Source organism: Bos javanicus, chromosome 4 (assembly GCF_032452875.1).
Source record: "Bos javanicus breed banteng chromosome 4, ARS-OSU_banteng_1.0, whole genome shotgun sequence".
NCBI classification, from domain to species: Eukaryota; Metazoa; Chordata; class Mammalia; order Artiodactyla; family Bovidae; genus Bos; species Bos javanicus.
The window spans coordinates 11,370,237-11,389,612 of NC_083871.1; the positions used below are offsets into that span (position 1 = coordinate 11,370,237).

Consider the following 19,376-nt stretch of genomic DNA (forward strand, 5'->3'; position numbering starts at 1 on the left):
AGATGTTTTACATTTCTATCTCAGGCTTTCAGGATAGTCCCTAGCAATAAAGAATGTACAGTATATTTTTGTTGGATTAAGGAAGGAGTTGATGGATGAATGAAGGAATAAAATATATCAATTAAAACAGAGAACAGGAGCAACAGTATTGCAATTTGAGGGCTGGAGATGAGCAAGAGGTTGCAGAGCTGCAAAATATCATAGGTGCTCACTGAATGTTGTTTAACTGAAGCAATAAAGACTAGAAAATTCATTAAATATCAATTGATAATGGTTAGACAATGGTTCTAATTACCAACTTGGAAATAATATATAGATCTCTTAACAAAATGTGATATGCTTTGGTATAAAGTTATTAATAAAGATTGATTTAAAATGATCACAGATACTTTAACATTAAAAGTTATGAGGTGTATAACTCAAAGAAGTATACTAATGAAGCTTCAGGAAGGAGACATATATATAATGCTGTGCAGTGGAAGATTTAGTCCATTTAACTAGGAATCAGGAAATCTGGGTTCTAGTCCTGGTTATAAGCTATGATTGTGACATTGTGCAAGTCACGTGATCTTTCTGGAGTTTTGATTTCTCACCTGACAAACGAGGGAGCTTTCAAATCACATTCTTTGCAGCCCTGGAAGTTCTTTGGTACAAATTTAAGCAGCTCCACTTATGTTTTACAAATTGGGCTTCCATGTAGAATATCATTGGAAGAAAGGGAACTCTGGCTAAAAAAACCCTTTAAAACACTGGCCATGTGGATCTCTAGGTTTTCCTGATCTAAATATTCAGGTAACAAATTACTTACTCCCTTTTGAGTCTTAACTCCAGGGTGATTTTCCAAGAGTTGAATAGGTGTTGTGACGCTGGCATCAGGCAAATGGAAAAGAAGGCAGTGACTCAAGACAGACTGGCTAGATACTGGCTCTGCCCTAGTGATGGGTTGGTCCTTCCCAAGGGAATGGGGATGTGACTTGGGTTCTATGGGAACCCAGAATAGCTTTCACTGTTGCTTCTCAGGGTTCCAACCAGCTTACAGTACAATGCCAGGAAATGTGAATTTATCTACCTGTCTGGATAATATCTGCAATTGTACCACACAAGAACATAGATAAGATTCAACTTGCAGTAGTGGAAAAAATAAGATCGGGCTAGTCAGGAAACCCTGTAAGGTCAACTGTAGAAGTGAGAGATAGTGCAAAGCGCACAGAGGCCCTCGGGAGGTGGTAAAGTGCTGGCTTCATATAAAGAGGTGACACTATTACGTGAAATGCACGCTTACCTCGTGGTTGCAGAAGCAGTAGATGATGGCCACGAAGAATCCCTAAAAAGAGGAGGAAAAATGGAGCTGAAGTTATTTTTGTGTGTGTTGTGTTGTTTAGTAATCAATACAAATAGACAACCTGGAGAGGAATATTTCACTACGGCAATAGCAAGTCAAAGCTTGATGGAAAAACAATTACTACCACTCATGTCCAGGGCTTAGCTCCAAGACTATTCCATCAGGAATGACTTTTTCTCATAAGGATTCTATTTTTTGGCTACAAGGACTGTTCTCATTAATCTGGTTAATATATTGCTTCCCTTAACATGGAGACTTATAGCAGAATATGCTGATTATAGGGGATATGAAAAGAATTTTTGTACCCAAAAAACTTAAAAACGAGGCTCTTGTAGAGTTTAGTAGAGAGAACTTTTGCAAGCACACATTACAATGCATGGTTATAGGCCTGACTCTGACCTGTCTCCTTGTGGTGAACTAGCGCAGTACTGTACCCACAGCTAAGTCCACCTCGCCAAACAGGACATGGATTTAGGAACTACTCTGAAGTTCCTGTCACCATTCAAGATTCCTGCGTCCCCAAGCTTGTGTCTAGAGAAATGGTCAAAATTGTTGATGATGATCCAATTTGGAAAGCCAACTGGCATGGATTACATGGGTCTTCAACATTCTCCTCAAAAAAGTAAAACCCAATGTGGCCCTCAGATGTGGGGGAGAAGGAGAGGTCAACGACTGTGGGAGTAACTCTGTCCTCAGCACTGGGCAAGTGGGTCAATTTCTGGACAAATACTTCAGTTGTTGTTGTTTAGTCACTCAGTCACTTCTGACTCTTGTGTGACTCCATGGATGGTTGCCCGCCAGGCTCCTCTGTCCATGGGATTTCCAGATGTATTCTCAAAGTTCAGGCCTCCCATTTCCTGTTTCCTTGCCCAGTTTTAAGATTCAAAACGTGGGGAAGCAGGCAGTGAGGAAGACAGAGAGGGCCACCTCCCTTCCAGGTAATGCGTGTTCGAAAGGCTCATTCTCATCACAGAGGAGCCCCAGACAACTGTGGCCCCTGCTCCAAGTAGCTGAGAGAGTGGCTGCATCCATGGTTCCCCCCTCACCCGGAAGTGAATCAGAGAGCACATCACCCCTCACCTGGAAGTGAATCAGAGAGTGCATCACGAAGTCGTAGATCTTCCCAAGCACGGGGTGGGAAGGTCGCCAGGGAAGGATGACGAACTGGACCCCCAGAAGGGGCACCAGGATCAGGGTGGCCCTCACCGCCTTCAGGTATATGTACGAGTCCTCCTGCGATTCCTTTATTTTCTTCACAAGCACCCGGATGATGTTCAGCAGGAAGAAGAAGTTCAACTGCAAAGATTGACGATGTTCTGAGCAAATTCTCCCGGTGAACGTCCCTGAAGGACACCCCCTTGGGCCCAGTTCTTAGCTACCCAGTGTGTGTGGTGGGGTGGGGAGGAGGGCTGGCACCCACACTGGATGGAACACAAGAGACTGCCTGAGAACTGAGACCATCTGCTCCTTGTTATGACAACATGGAGCATCAGGGGGGCCAAATACTCTTTTTGAGCATGAATTAACATCCCTCCCTTTTTTTTCTAAGTGAGAAAATAATATCCTGAATATGTAACTATATTAGGTTCAAATCTAAGGAAGATGTTTTATTCTTTATTTAGGTTTTTATCGTTTTTCCAAAGGGAAGTAAAAAATGATATTTTTAGATATCACCTTCTTATCTTTTCATTAAGATTTCCCCCTTAGCTAGGACTAGTTAACTAAAAGTAAAATGGGGGTCTGAGAAATTTACCTGTAAAGCTTATGCAGTGGAGAAGGCTAACCCAAACTACTTCTTGTTTTCTAGTAACACTGTTTAAAGGAAATCATTTCACAGAGGCATAATGTACATTCAATAGAGATTCTAAGTTTACAATTGGGAAGTTTAGACAAATGTATGTACCAGGGTAACAACCACTCCAAACAAGAAAAGAGCACTTCCACCACCCCAGAAAGCCCCCTCTTGCCCCTTTGCAGTCAACAACTCCATCCCCCCACCTCTAGTAGCCACTGATTTCTAGCATCACAGAAATGGGAGTGTGTATACACACACACACACACACACACATTGTGTATTCTTTGGTTACTTTGGTTTAACATACTATCTGTAAGATTCATTTGTGTTGTATATATTGGCATTTCATTCATTTTTACTGCTGAGTAGTACTGCATTATGTTAATAATACACACGTAATTTGTTTATTCATTCTCCTGTTTATGGAAATTGCAATGGTTTCCAAAATTTGATTGTTATGAATAAGCAGGCAGTGAATACCTGTGTACAGGTCTTTGTGGGGGCATGTTTTCATTTGGAAAAGTGACCTAAGAGTGGAAGGCAAGGCCTGTTCACATGGGGAATGTATGTTTAACTTTATGAGAAGCTGCCAAACTGCTTTCCAAAGAGGTGGCTTCATGTTACACTCCCTCCAGCATTATGTGAGAATTCCAGCTGTTCTTCATGCTTGCCAGCACTTGGTATGGTCACTCTTTAATATCTGCTGTTCTTGTAGATCACAAAAAACTACTTTTGGCTGTGAAAGTTAGTTTTGAAACCAAGGTTGTTTTAACATTTTAATTGATCATTTATTTAAAAATAATCAGAGTGGTTTTTCTACCTGGAGTAGAAATAAATGTTGTTACCCCCAAAATTCAAGAAGGAAAGAGATCTTTAATAAAAATAAAATTCTTATGCAGTGGTGATAAATATTCAAGACCCACGTTAGTAGGTCCTTGTGAGCACAGATGAACTAGTAAGTACATCGCTACTCTGAAAAATGGCAAAAGAAATTGAATCTGCATTGGAAAGGCCAGGAAAGTCAGGAGACAGTCTGGGTGTGACCCAGTTTGATCAGTTACTAATGGATGATTCTTCAGTACAGGAGAAGAGTATGATCTATGACTCCGACTGTTTTTATTTTTCTAATTCTTATCTGAAGAAAACAATCTTTGAGATTAATGGGGGAAATAATGTCTAAATATTAAATTTGATGGCTCTGATGATGGCCAACATATAGTAAACTATGGGTAGAAATAAAGAACTTGGATATAGATTCAGATAATCATATTCTCTCCCTGCCCAACCTACTTGGCATGGGATTCTAAATGACTTAACTTGAGCCTTTGAGTCTAGTTTTCCTAATGAGTGAACCATCTTGATGTGTCCACTCTGAAGGACTGCTGTTAGCAAACAGCATGGCAATGTATGTGCAATGCCTGATATACTGTGAGTGCATGTTCAGTGGTAGTCATGATGATGGCTCGTGGACCAGAGGTGAGATGGAAGATGGTTTAGTTTGGCGGAGCCCAGTGGAAAATGGTGCAAGGGGACTTTGTGGTCTCTCTCATTCTTATCAGCAACATCTTCACCTTTGGTCTTTATCTTTAATTAGGAGAATTTATTGAATTGTCTAAAAAAAAAAAAAAACCCCACTGTATTGTTGCTGTGGCTTGTATAGAAAAAAGCTTATGCCCCTCCGCTCAATTGTATTAAATAAAAATCATTTTAAAAAAGAGATCCTTGGGTCAAATTATTATTATAGATTATCATTAAATTAACTTCATTTTGGAGTTGGGCTACACATACTACATAAAACCATCTCAACAGAACACCCCAGAGAGATAACACTGTTAATAATGGATTTAAAAAGCAATTCTCACCACCAGTGCCCCCATGACCGGACCGTGGATGATGTAAAGCAGGTTGGTGTCCACACTCAGCCAGCAGCTGAATAAAAGAAGGGGGAATACATTAATATCACATTTTATTTACAAATAAATTGACTAACAACCACAATACTTACTTGTCGTTGAATAACAGAGCCCGAGCAATAGCATGAGCAGTGCTTGGCAGCAGCGGGAGTCCTAAAATGGGAAAAAAAAAGTGCAAAAGCTATAACTACAGCTGGTTGGAAAGAACAGTGACAAATTCAACATCTTGTCAAGATGTCGTCCTGATGTTCTTGTGCAAATTATCTTTGGTCAAAGCAGATAAAATGCTCTTAGAACGTCACAAACTGTAACAGAGTTTGGTTAACAGCATCCAGTTACTTAAAAGCCTTTCACAAATTATCCAGTGTGGTAGATACATGATGATGACCAGCAACTGAGACCAGAAAGCTTTTCATTGTGTGTGAACTGGGCTCTGTTACAGAGGGGAGCAGGGTTGTCCTGAAGGGACGTGACCTTCAGGTCATACGCTGACCTGAGACAGCGTATGAAAGCCAAAGTCTGATTGCTCCAAAGATGCTCTCAATATTTCTTCTAGGCTTTTTGTTCTTCTGTTTACAACACGTGTGTTGATCCTATTTTCGTTGAATAAGAACACTGTAGCTCAGAATCTACTTCCCTGAGTAAACCTTGAAGTATTTGTCAAAAACAGCTGAATTTACAAATGGAATGAAGGACGTAGCTGCTGGCAGTGCACCCTGTCTGAATCTTTTACAAATTAACCTTCATTATATAAAAGTAATCTAGAGTAAAGTAATTTTTATAAAAAACAAAACATTCTCTTTTTCTCAGATGTACCCATGCCCAATAAAATATTGTTTCATGTGGTTGAGATTTGTAGACAGTTTTAAAACCTATCCTCAGATTAAGAAATGTGTCTCAGGTGAATTAGACTGCCACACTTTTTTTTTTCTGTGAATTTTGTGCAAAAGGATATTCAGAATATTGAGTTTTCATCTAAGAACCACCTCAGCTTCTTAACCCATGAAGCATATAGTTCAAAATGGGACCATCAATTAAATGTTTGACTTGAAAGAATTCTGAGTTGACGATTTACACAAGACATAACTGTGTTTTATTCACAGCAGTTCTAACACCCCACTCAGGTTTAGAATCAGAGATTCATCCTCTGGATTGATTTTGAAATGCACATTTTAGAGTTAGAGAAGCAATATGGAGATTTCACTTCTACCTTGTCATTTTGTAGAAAGGAAACGTGTTTCATACTTTAGAGTGTGGACTCTGTATCTGCTAATTCCTAGGGCTCGTCACCTTCCCCTAATCATGATGTCACTTTTTACACAGTTTAGTTCTTCTTTCCTTTTCCTCTTCTCCCTCCAGGCTTCCAGAGTCATAACAACCTTTCCCTTCCACTAAAGACAGTGAGAGAAAGAATAATCCTTCTCCCCCTAGGATTTTTCTCCTGGAGCGCTAGATATGTTTTGTTTGTTCACTATAAAAGTTCATGGAGGGTAGGGAATTTCATTCTTTGGATTACAACAATGGGAGGGCCAGCAAGGCAAAGAATCAATCTGAAGTGGGTTGTAAAATAAATGAATTTTCTGAGAACTTCAGCATTTGAAGTTGCTTCGATTTGGGAGAAAATGACCAGTAAGTGGTCCCATGCCGACTTATAAGGAAGTAACTCCTGAAAGAAGCATTCTTTCATTTTCTCTTGGGGAGATTTGGATCTTCTCTCCATCAGGGCATGGTTTCTGCCCATCTGTCAGCTGGGTTTGTTTCCTGAAGACATTCTCATCACCACAGCCCTCTTTTGTGGCACTCACCCCCATGCCTACCACAGTCTGTCTGAACTTATTAAGAGTGTCTATCAAGTTCTCTTGGAGATTGAACTGTGGCCAGGACCTGTGTTCCATCTCTCCTCATAGAACCTGAGCCCTTGACTCTCTTCTGATCAAGACTAGCAGAAGACTACAATCAGACAGAGGTAACAGCGGATCAAAACTCAGCAGCAGAAGATACCTACCCCAGCCCAGGAGGTAGTACCACCACATGCGCTGCCCCTCAGCGAACACAGACACCACGATGAGAGTGTGCAGGTAGAGGCCTTCACAGAGCATCCAGAAATAGTTGCACGACATCATGTACTGGTGGAAAAAGTGCAGAACCTTGCACATCGGCTGTTGGAAAGAAACGAAGATACTCAGAGGAAGACATCTGCAATGATTTGGCCATGAACAGAGGATGAACGTGAAAATGAGCCAAAGTATCTGCATTCAGCCAGACAGAGAGTTTCCCCGAGCATCTCTCAACATGTGTCACCTACTAGATGCAGAGATCAGGGTACTAGCTCATAGGTGATTAGTATCACATGTAAACAGCCAACTAGGGCAATGGAATTCCAGTGCCCCAAGTGTTCTTGTGGGCTGAGTTATATAGAGTTATTGTTGTTTAGTCTGCGCTAAGTTGCGTTTGACTCTTTGTGACCCCATGCACTGTAGCCCGCCAGGCTCCTCTGTTTATGGAATTCTCCAGGCAAGAATACTAGAGTGAGTCGCCATTTCCTTCTCCAGGGGATCTTCCCGACCCAGGGATGGAACCCGTGTCTCCTGCATTGGCAGGCGGATTCTTTACCACTGAGCCACCAGGGACCTATAGACTAGGCAAGTTTATTTTCTTATAATGTGTCTGAGAACCATAATTTCTGACAGCATCCAAGGATTCATCACATGACTTTTATGGCCCCTTTTCTATGGCCAATGAGGAGAATAACACAGAAATTGTTAATGCTGTCCTGAAGTTTACTGATCTGTTAATGATACCTACTTAACATTAAAAAAAAAAAAAAAAAGGAGAGAACTGGATGATCCATTTCTCATACATGAGCCAGGAGCTGTGTTGAGCCCATCTGACCCGAGGGATTTTGTTTTTATAAGGGAGCCTTAGTTTCCACACTGGGGTCCAAATGTTTGGGACACAGAGATAAGGATGGCATCCTCACTTGGTACTGAATAATCCCTCCAAAAATATCCAATTCAAATATAAATAATAAAAGAGTTCATAGTGGTGCTTTTCAAATGTCAGCATGCATCAGAATCACTGGGAGAGCTTGTTAAAACACAGATTTTGGGGGCTCCAGTAGTAGAGATTCTAATTCTGAAGATCTAGGGTGCCATGAGATTCTCCTTTCTAGTAAGGATCCAAGTGACGCTTAAGCTGTTGGTTTAAGGGCCACACTTGGGATAGATTTCGGGTATATAAGGAGTTTCCTCAGCACCTGACTCCTGTTTTGCTTTCTTGCTAGCTTTCCGGTAATAATAACCCTAACCATTGAAGAGCACAAGCTTGTTCTTCCAGCAGATTCACAATGCAGTGGCGCAACGCCCTGGCTTTGATTCACATGCATACTAAAACCACCTGAGGAGGAGTTGGAGAACTGTTTGTCAAGATGCCGGAACAGTTGATGAACTGAAAGGCAAAACGTGTGCCTGTCAACTTGAAAACTGTCAGTGGGTCCAGTATTTAGTGCTAGCTGAATGAAGGAGGAAGATCCCCCAGTCAGAAAGTCAGCATTAACTTTGAAGGAAACCACTGCAGCCTTTCTCTCTAGAGAAATTTAGAAGATCCAGTGTTTTCAATTAAATGTGAATCTGTCATGCAGTCTTGGACTGATTTTTGATAACACCTCAGAGAAAATGAGCTTGAATCTGTGTGATTGTGGTCACAACTGGGTGTGTTTAGCAAAAAGAAAAAAACAAAACAAAACAAAAAAACGCTGGAGAAAAAGTCCCATATGAGATAAATATGTTGGAAAATGATCCAGAAATTGGCAAAGGCAACATTCTGGAAGTGATTGGGAAACAAGGCCAGAGAAAACAGAAACATGCTTTGGAGGGGGGCACCTGTTAGACATGTGGCAGGGGAATAAAAATTAACAGCTTGCTACACTCAAGGGTCTTTTCTCTATACAGTATAATGAGGGTATTATCACTTTGGGGATTTTCAAAGCCATGACTGAATGAGTTTTATATTCTCATGCCACAGCCCTTTTGGTTATTTGAGATTTAAAAACCTCTGAGTATGTGCATTCTGCTTTCACACTTAGTCATTTAAGATTTGAGCAGCATTTTACACATGCTCTGAGTTTCCATGTCTCCCATGCTGTGTAACACAGAAATGAAACTTGGTACCACGGTTAGAAAGTCATGAGTGCTTACGGCCATGACAATGGTAACAACTATGATATAAATAATAATAGCTAACGTGAGAGTTCTTGCGTGGCAGACTCAATTTTATGGGTTTTAGATGTATTGGTTCATTTCATCCTCACAAGCAACTCTTTGAGAAAGGCACTATGGTTATCATTATCAGGAAAGTGAAGCACAGTGAGATTAAGTAACTGGCTCAAGATTAATCTGTAGGTAGAAGAGTTGGGATTTGACATCCTGGGCTTTAGCAAGAACAATGCTATGGTATTTGAAGCAAGCCCCCTAAACACAACAAATATCAAACTATTGCTCCATAGCTTTCTGACAGTTAACCAACATATCCCAAGGGAGTGTACAAAACTTCTAGTATTTACATGTGGTACATATTATAATGAAATATTACTGAGCCATTAAAAAGAATGAAATAATGCTATTTGCAGCAGCATGGATGGATGTAGAGGTTGTCATGCTGAGTGAAGTAAGTCAGAGAAGACAAATATCGTATGACATCCCTTATATTCAGGATCTAGAAAGAAATGATACGAAAGAACTTATTTGCAAAGCAGAGACAGACTCACAGACTTGGAGAGCTAACTTATGGTTGCAGATGGAGGGAGGAGGAAGGATGGGAGGAAAGGATAGTTAGGGAGTTTGGGATGGACGTGTAAAAACTGTTGTGTTTAAAATGGATAACCAACAAGGTCCTACTGCATAGCACAGGCAACTCTGCTCAATGTCATGTGGCAGCCTGGATGGGAGGGGAATTTGGGGGAGAAGGGATACATGTATATGCATGGGTGAGTCCCTTCGCTGTTCACCTGAAACTACCATAATGTTGTTAATCAGCTATACTCCAATACAAAATAAAAAGGTAAACAAAATAAATCAAAAGGGGAAAGAAAACTTCTAGTATCTCAGCTGAAAGTTTCTTTTTAAGAATGAAAACAAATCTAGAATAAGTGCACTAAATTCATGACAGCCTTCTCAAAGCAAGGGAAACAAGGGCAAACACTGAGATGAGGACTCCCTCCCAAAACCATGCTGCAAGACACTGCTTGTAGGTCACTATCAGTAGCCTCAGACATGCAGATGACACCACCCTCATGGCAGAAAGGGAAGAGGAACTAAAAAGACTCTTGGTGAAAGTGAAAGTGGAGAGTGAAAAAGTTGGCTTAAAGCTCAACATTAAGAAAACAAAGATCATGGCATCTGGTCCCACCACTTTATGGGAAATAGATGGGGAAACAGTGGAGACAGTGTCAGACTTTATTTTTCTGGGCTCCAAAATCACTGCAGATGGTGACTGCAGCCATGAAATTAAAAGATGCTTACTCCTTGGAAGGAAAGTTATGACCAACCTAGATAGCATATTCAAAAGCAGAGACATTACTTTGCCAACAAAGGTCCATCTAGTCAAGGCTATGGTTTTTCCTGTGGTCATGTATGGATGTGAGAGTTGGACTGTGAAGAAAGCTGAGCGATGAAGAATTGATGCTTTTGAACTGTGGCGTTGGAGAAGACTCTTGAGAGTCCCTTGGACTACAAGGAGATCCAACCAGTCCATTCTAAAGGAGATCAGTCCTGGGTGTTCTTTGGAGGGAATGATGCTAAAGCTGAAAGTCCAGTACTTTGGCCACCTCATGTGAAGAGCTGACTCATTAGAAAAGACTTAGATGCTGGGAGGGATTGGGGGCAGGAGGAGAAGGGGACGACAGAGGATGAGATGGCTGGATGGATGTGAGTCTGAGTGAACTCTGGGAGTTGGAGATGGACAGGGAGGCCTGGAGTGCTGAGATTCATGGGGTCGCAGAGAGTCGGACACGACTGAGTGACTGAACTGAGCTGAGCTGAACTGAATTTCTTGTGCAGAGGTATCGCCCAGAGGGGTTAGATGAGAGAAACTGGGTTGATGTTTATAGCCATCTTAAGAATAAATTCTTTACAGCCATATGGGAATATGGTTGATTATAATTAATACATTTTAAAAAGAATAAGGATATCCTCTATACTTTTCTGTACCATATGGTCTTGGTTAAAAGACCATTTGTTGGTGTTTTTATGTAAGTCAAGTGAAATCACACAAGTAACCAGGGTAAGATACCTCACTTCATTGCCACATCTCGGCATTATTCTCTCTGCCTGTTCCTCAGATCCATACTACTTGTTCTTTCTCAATCAAATATCTTCCATAGGCACCAAAATGGATAGTTCCAGTACAGTTTTCTTGGCCATTGATCTCTCATCCCCCAAGCCTTGCTGTCACTTCCCTCATGTGTATAAGCCCACCCTCCCACCAGGCTCCTCTAGGTTGGGCAGGAGGAGTCAGTTTGGACCCTTGGTTTCACTTCTGAGCATCCATTCCAAGCTGAGCTTCCTGTGACTAGGGTGAAGTTCTGACCTAGTCCGTTGTCCCAGCTGTCCTGAACAAGTGAGACTTAGAAGAAATCCACTTTGTTTTTCAGAACTTGGGGCTCATTTAACTTTGCTTATGTAAGAGGCTACAGAAAATGTGACCCAATTGTTTTGGCGTTTGAGATACAAAATGCTCAGGTTCCTAGCAAAAACTAATCTTGCTGCATTGTCCCCTTTTGGACTCAGACAAAAAGTTCAGAGAGACAGTTCTTTCTAGAAAATGATGAGGGCGCTGCTGGCTTCCTCTAGATGCAGCAAGAACAATGCTTGTAATTCTGCCTCCCGACTCCCTCCATGAAGATTGTTGAAAAAGCAGATAGAACAAGAAAGTGAAATTTTAGATATTATGGAAATGAAATGTTCAAATGATACAAGTGACAATCAGCAATTTTCATATCACTCAGTAAACTGAGGATCTATTCAGCCCTTATTTATTCCATGAGTTATTTTGAGTTTAACTTAAAAAAAAAAAAAAAAGTTGTGTGAAGGAAGAAGATTCTCACTCTTGGTTTTACTGGAGAGACTTTGCCCAGCCAAAAACCTTCCACAGGAATAGACTGACTACTTTGATGGGAAAGGGACCAGAAGCCCACTGGGATTCCCTGCTGAGGACTGAGAACACGGTTTTCTTTTGCCCCCAACTAAATACACCCTCACAGAAGTAGTATAAAAGCATTTGGGATGATGCAGCCTCCTTTCACAAGAAATAACTTTCTTTTTAATATATCCCCATGGGCACTGGGAAGGGAAATATTTTTGCCTCTTAACTGCTGATTCAGTGACCTGAGAATTGGGTCAAAATTAAGGGGAAAAAAACAAACAAACCCACAATTCTGCCTTTAATTTGCTTAAAAAAGAAAGTCTTTAAAAAGTATATATTCTTTTGTATATAGAAAATTGTATTTTTTTTTATAGGAAAGAGACATATGTTTGAATCACAGACAGATGGAGTCTAATGGATGTGCTTTTCTCTATAACTTTGGTTGTGTTTTTCATGTTAATTTCAATTTTTTAATAAATATTTGTAGATTGACAATATCTAATAACTTCCCTTTTCCAAAAGTTTCTTCTCTTAGTTTCTTTGTCTCTCCTTTCTTGGGTTTTTCTTTATTATCTCTACTCTTCTCAGCTAGGGAAGACCTTAGTCTAATGTTTTCTGTAATGTCAGTTTTTCAGGAAAAATGCAATATTTCATATAATTTAGAGTAATTTAAAATTACACATGACTTAATAATATGCTGATGATATGATGCTCAGTGTTTGGATATTATTTTCTCTGTCTTTTTAGAGGTGGGGAATTTACTGCTGGGAGAGATGGGGATTTTCTAGTTAAATCAAATTAAACCTTTCCTTGTTCTTGACCTGTATGTTCAAATATGTTACAACAGCAAAATCTCCTTTATTCCTAATGCCTGCATGCACAGTTTCAACTGCAATTTACTTTAATAGTCTTTTGGATAGGAAAAGATCCCCAAGAAATTGAACTTCTATGATAGCATTTATGATAGAATATGCATTTTCAAGGTGAGATTCAATACAAAGTTTAAGACCTGTGTCTGTCTTGGAACTAGTAAATAAGCAGTTTCAAGGATGAATAACATACAAGCTATAACCACTGGAGAGTTCTTTCCTGCCCTTTCTTGAACTAATTATGCCTGCCTGCGAGAGCAGTCTGGTGTTGTTTGTATATGGAAGGTGAGATAAGAGATGGATCAAAATCTCACTGGAAAACAAAAGCTCTGTTCAAATAGAGAAATACTGAAAACAAATGTCCTTGTTTTTTTTTCTCCGCTTTGGGCCAAGTGTATGCTTCACAATTTACAAACATAGGTTGACTTTTGTCATTGTGGTCATTTGTTTTTAGCCTATGCTATTTATTTGGTGAAAGACACATGCTTTCAGAGTTTGTCCCTTGGAAGAACCAGACATTTGCACACATGAAAGAGGGCAGCATGTGCTCACACACGATCATATGCCCCATCTACCATTGTAAGTGGGTTGTGATTGGTGGCTTTCCTTCCCTGGTGGCTTAGAGGGTAAAGAATCTGCCTGCAGTGCAGGAGACCTGGATTCGATCCCTGGGTTGGGAAGATCCCCTGGAGAAGGGAATGGCTATCAACTCCAGCATTTTTGCCTGGAGAATTCCATGGACAGAGGAGCCTGGTGGGCTACACCCAGTGGGGTCGCAAAGTTGGACATGACTGAGCAACTAACGCTTTCATTTTTTTTCATTTGAACCTCAGAGGAAAGATTTCTCATTCAGGCATACCAAGTAAAATAGTCAGATGTTTTGTTCCTTTGTTTTCTACCAAAAAAAGACACATACACACACACACTGAAACAGGTAAATAAATGGTGGAGCCTCACATACGCAGCTGTAAGACACAGAACGCTGTTTCCATGTGAGGCTGGGTGTATTTCCAGGGATTGTGAAGAGAATGTCATAAATAGGCATTTCCCCCAAATGATATGAATTTAGTTCAGCCTGAAGACTAAAATTTGAGTTTGGGGCACTCAATCAATATTTGACTAATTGGATAAAATTCTACCTTTCAAGAGTTTTACAGCTTTTTCCTAGGAAGTTTGCTCTTGCATAGCTACAAAAGACAACAAAAACCAAGTCTGTTAGGTTAAAAATATATTGATTAGGAGAACTAGGTCATGCTATAAAGATGAACTTCTTTCCTGTTTTTCAAACTTACATCAGTTTGAGAATGCCTAATGTGTGTCAAAGAGCCACCCCTCACTCCTCCACATGAAGAAGGAGGCTTTCTATTAATTTCTCCACTCCTCTATGCTCACACTGACACTCTCCCAGGGAATCAGCTGTGTTGTGGCTAAGCCAGGTTCCTAGGTACCTGCTTCCTGCTGCTAAGTTGCTTCAGTCGTGTCCGACTCTGTGCGACCCCATAGATGGCAGCCCACCATGCTCCTCCGTCCATGGGATTTTCCAGGCAAGAGTACTGGAGTGGGTTGCCATTGCCTTCTCCCAGGCATTGTTAAATGTTTCTAGGCAATAGTGGAGTTGCAAGGCAGGGCTGAGCTGGCTTGGTGGTGGTTAGGAGGCAGCTGTGCGTGTTGACTGGCAGAGTACCTAGGCTTGTTTGTCCCTAAAGTATACTATAAAAGTGAAAACATCCACCAACGATAACTTAGGACACTGAGACAATGAACAGAGTAACAGATTGGTCGAGAAAGCTGTGTGCAGAGACTTAAGGAGCTAGCCACAAGGACGGGGTTAGCAGTTACCTTGCAAGCAATTGCTTGCAGTAGCACACCCTGGGGAATTTTTAAAAGCTTTATGGGTCTTTGGGACTCTAGAACAACCCCTTAGAAGTAAACAGGGAAGTTTTTATTGCTCTCATTTGATGGGTAAGGTGAAATGGCTTCTACAATTTATTAGTGAACTTGGAAAAGTCCTGAATTTATACTATTTCAGGAAGATAACAGGTTAAGTATCATCTCATCATGGATGAGAGGCCCATTTATTCTAACATCCAGAGAGTGGGGTGGAGGCATGACAAGGGGGTGTGAGACCCCCACAGGAGAGGTGGGAGAGAGTCTACTTAAGAATTGGCGATATCTCATCATTTGACTGAGTGCTGCTCCCAGGTTGATGTGCTGATTATTCAATAACCAAAGTGCCATTCCCTGGCCTACTTTGAACAGATGGTACCTTTCTCAGATTTTTGTTTTCCACCCAATTTTAAACATTTTACTTTGTATTAGGGAATTGCCAATCAACAGGGATTTCATACTTCATAGGGAATTCCAAATTTGAGTCTTCTTCGCTGAGATAGTCTTAGTTAATGGCTTCTACACCTATTTTTCTATTTTGTAAACATTTATTTATTATTTATTCATTAGCTGCATCAGATCTGCAGCATGTGGGATCTCTCATTACTCATGCAGGCTCTCTAGTTGTGGGCTTGCTTAGCTGCCCTGTGGCATGTGGGATCTTAGTTCTCTGACCAGGGATCGAACCTGCATCACCTACATTGGAAGGCACTAGGGAATTTCCTCTACACCTGTTTTAATCTTAGTGGGGGTAAGCTTCCTTAATGAAATACAGTGTGCATCTTTAATTATGGACAGCCATCACTTTGAAATGGCTGAGTATGTATCTTAAAGAACAATCTTCCTAAGGAAAGAAACCAAGATAAACAAGAGCTCCATGCGGCACACAGGACACAGGCTGGGCTTCAGTGTAAGACAGGTCTGGGTTCAAACCCCACCTCTAATGATCCATAGTGTGGAAGACACGTGCTTTCACTGAACCTCCATTTACTCAGTTAATAATGGGGATAATATCCACTCTTCACTGGGGTCTTGTGAGGATTAAGTGACATAAGATTACTTTTATTAAAATCAGTTGACACGAAAAAAAAGAAACTCATTAAGATAAAACCCATTGTGCACCTAAGACGGGACTCTGTCCCAATCACAGATGCCATGGTTTGAAAAGATAGATCATAATGCCTTCCTGGATGTATTCACACTGCAGAGGCTATTAACACTGTGGATCCATTAGAAGCCAGATTAAGCTGCTTTCCCATGCCGTGCCACTGTCACACAGGATGCACGCTCTGGGCAGATTTCACGCATTTTTGTCATCGGGTTGGCAAAGCCATCAAGTACCAGTTCTGAAAGATGAGGCTATCTACAGATGCTTGCATAATGCAGTTAAGCAGAGAAACAAAAAAAAAAGAAAGAAAGAAAATATCCCAGGCCATTCATTGTGTGCCGGATACCTTCCGTTTGTGCTTTCAGATGCACTCTTTACTCTGCCCCGGGACCCAGAGAAACCACTCGGTGCATATCCTTCGGGGCTTTCTCACCCTCTGGTTTCTGGCTAGGCTCAGTTCACAGGGGCCACCAGCAGAGACTGGGAGGTGAGAGCGTGTGAACTAGGGACATGCAAACCTTTTTTAAAGTCATGCAGACATAAGCCATGATAAAATTCCTAAGAACCACTAGAGTAAATGCATTACAGCTGAAATGATTGGCCCAAGACCATTCAGGCCCCAGAATGATGAGCAATTAATACCTACGCACACCTGTAACCCATGAGTGACCCACTGGGGCCACCACAAAGCACTACTTTATAACACCTAGTGTGTGTGCTCAGCGAACTTCCCTGAGATGTTAGTAAACTATTGATTAGTTATGGCAACTCATGATTGATGGTATAAATCTTATTTGGCTATAACTTAATTATTTCCAGCCCTTTACTATAGCATATAACCGATACCTCCAAAAATTACACAGGGATGATATGCCTTAATGCAAAACTCAACTGTAAAAGTAAATATTATTATATATGTAAAAGCTGCTTGTGTAAGACAATCACACCACCTTCACTAGTTACAGAGGTTGTTGTTTAGTTGCCAAGTCATGTCCGACTCAAGCGACCCCATGGCCTGTAGCCCTCCAGGTTCCCCTGTTCATGGAATTCTCCAGGCAAGAATACTGGAGTGAGTTGCCATTTCCTTCTCCAGGGGATCTTCCCGACCCAGGCATTGAACCTGCGTCTCCTGAATTGGCAGACGGATTCTTCACCACTGAACCACCTGGGAAGCCCAGTTACAGATACTATATCTTTAAAAATAAAATTAAAAACAAATCATGCCACGCCTACCGGATCCCTTTTCACGAGCTCTCCATTGGGCACAACCTCAACCAGGTGGATGATAATGATGATAGAGTTCAGAACGTAGGTCAGAAACATGTTCTTATGCAGAGTCACCCGCTGGCAGCTAAGGCTCCTGGAAGGAAAAAGGAAGAGAAAGCATTAACCAGTGCCAAAATATTGATGCTCCTGGAAAATAAACCTTATGTAGTAATATTTTAAACCTTCTCTTTAGCAATAGATGAAAGAACATATAAATGAGGCTGGTCCCATCTTTTAAGGTTCATTACTACCTTTCTGCCTGATTTTTAGACAGTTTCCCGGTCATGGTAACACAGTTTTCGGTTCTCAGGGTGACTTCCTATAATAACTAAAACAGTGAGGGATAAAAATCCATTGTAATTGTAACAAATGTCATAAAATTAATTGAGAAGAACTTTTCTAAGAGAAACTATTAGGGTTTAGAGTGGTGCTTCAGAGGAAAAAAACCAACTCTCCACTGATGTAATCTGCCGGAAGTTGAGTGGCAAATGGGAAAGAAGACTGAGTCCATGTCCTTGGCCCCTCACATAGGCTGATTTTCTTAAGTCTCCTGTCATCTTTCTCTTTCATCATTTCTTTTTTTCTCTTCTGGATGTGGGCCGTTTTTAAAATCTTTACTGAGTTTGTTATAATGTGGCTTCTGTTTATGTTCTGGTGTCTTGGTAGTGAGACAGGTGGAATCTTAGTGCCTTGACCAGGGATCGACCCTGCACTCCCTGCATTGCAAAGTGAAGTCCAAATCCCTGGATTTCCAGGGAAGTCCCCTCACCATTTCTTTTGATACCTTCTAATTTCTCGTATTCCAACTGGAATCAACTCTACGGCTCCTCTTTCCCATGTCTTCCTGATGGTGGAGCCCAGACACAGACAGAGAATTCTAACTAGGCTCAAATGTGACGTCGTGCTGGGGCACAAGTGTGGTTTAGACCTGGGATCGCTCTAAGTGCTCTGCTCGTTGGCACAGTTCTGCCCCACCTCTGGGGTACTAAACGTTTGCTGGATTTTCCATTCTCCTCTCCTCCACTTCCTAAATTTGTACATATGTATTTGTGTGAATGTTCACATAAAGGAACATTAGTTTAAATATCCTATTTCACTTTTTGATGCAAATGGAGAGAGCCTGCAGGAGGGCTGTACAAAATTGGAGTGATTATCCTAGATGAATTAAAATCTAGTGTTTACCATATTCGATCCAGTCAAAGAACATTTAACATAATGTGAGGACTTTAACATTAATGTTCGGTTAATGATGCCAATGATTGATCATAGTAACTACTCCTAAAAAATCTTCATGGAATAAAGCTAGAATTCCAGGCATTTAGACAAGAAAATTCTGGGGAAAAATGACAATGAAAATGCTTTCCTATATTTCAAATCAAAGGAGAATGAGTTGTCAATTATCTGTAATGAAAAGTAAGTTTAAGCCATGAGGGATCTGTGAGAAGAGCATATTTTGATTATTGTGGCTACACTTTTCAACTCTATAGGAAGTACAGGCATTAGTAAACAGTTAATACAGAATATTCTTAAATTCTCAACTTGTTGAGCAGGGGTAAAATGCAGGAGGTAGCCAATGGTAAAGATGGGGTTTAGAGAAGAACTTTCTCTCTGTCACATACACACGTACTACCATGTACTATTTTATGAAGCAGCAGAAAATTTTGTTAAATAAACTGAACCTAATTGGTTTTATAATAGTACTTTAAAAGTAGGATGCAAATTTAAGACTTTAAATAGAAATTTATCATGCCCATTTATACTGCATAAGCTCTTCCATAAAGCAACTGTTAAATTTGTGAACAGCCATTTTTCATGTAGTCATAATAGCACTTTATAATTCTTCTCCCTGGGAGGCAAATATCTGTGGTCTCATTACTGGATTCAGTCTGGCCTAAACCAATGACAGTTGACATTATGCAGAACTAAGGAGTATGGATGAATGAATCCTTCAGTGTTGTTACTCTCATGCCTAATTTTCTTTGGACTGAGCAGAGTTCAATAATCTGTCGATGGACATTAGCTTACAGAACTGGTTAATGTTCAGTCTCCTGTGTAA

General features: G+C 40.7%; 1 protein-coding gene across 2 annotated transcripts in view; it reads right to left on the bottom strand.

Annotated features, from left to right (window-relative positions):
• Nucleotides 1–19,376, bottom strand: part of CALCR (calcitonin receptor) — a 111,379-nt gene that overhangs the window by 6,899 nt on the left and 85,104 nt on the right. For both annotated transcript variants that reach the window (XM_061413454.1, XM_061413455.1), the window contains 6 exons: nucleotides 17,288–17,414; nucleotides 7,056–7,209; nucleotides 5,143–5,203; nucleotides 5,000–5,066; nucleotides 2,423–2,638; nucleotides 1,283–1,324 (listed from right to left, as the gene is read on the bottom strand). In XM_061413454.1, coding sequence (XP_061269438.1) covers nucleotides 1,283–1,324; nucleotides 2,423–2,638; nucleotides 5,000–5,066; nucleotides 5,143–5,203; nucleotides 7,056–7,209; nucleotides 17,288–17,414 — 667 coding nt within the window. The remainder of the gene's footprint in view (nucleotides 1–1,282; nucleotides 1,325–2,422; nucleotides 2,639–4,999; nucleotides 5,067–5,142; nucleotides 5,204–7,055; nucleotides 7,210–17,287; nucleotides 17,415–19,376) is intronic.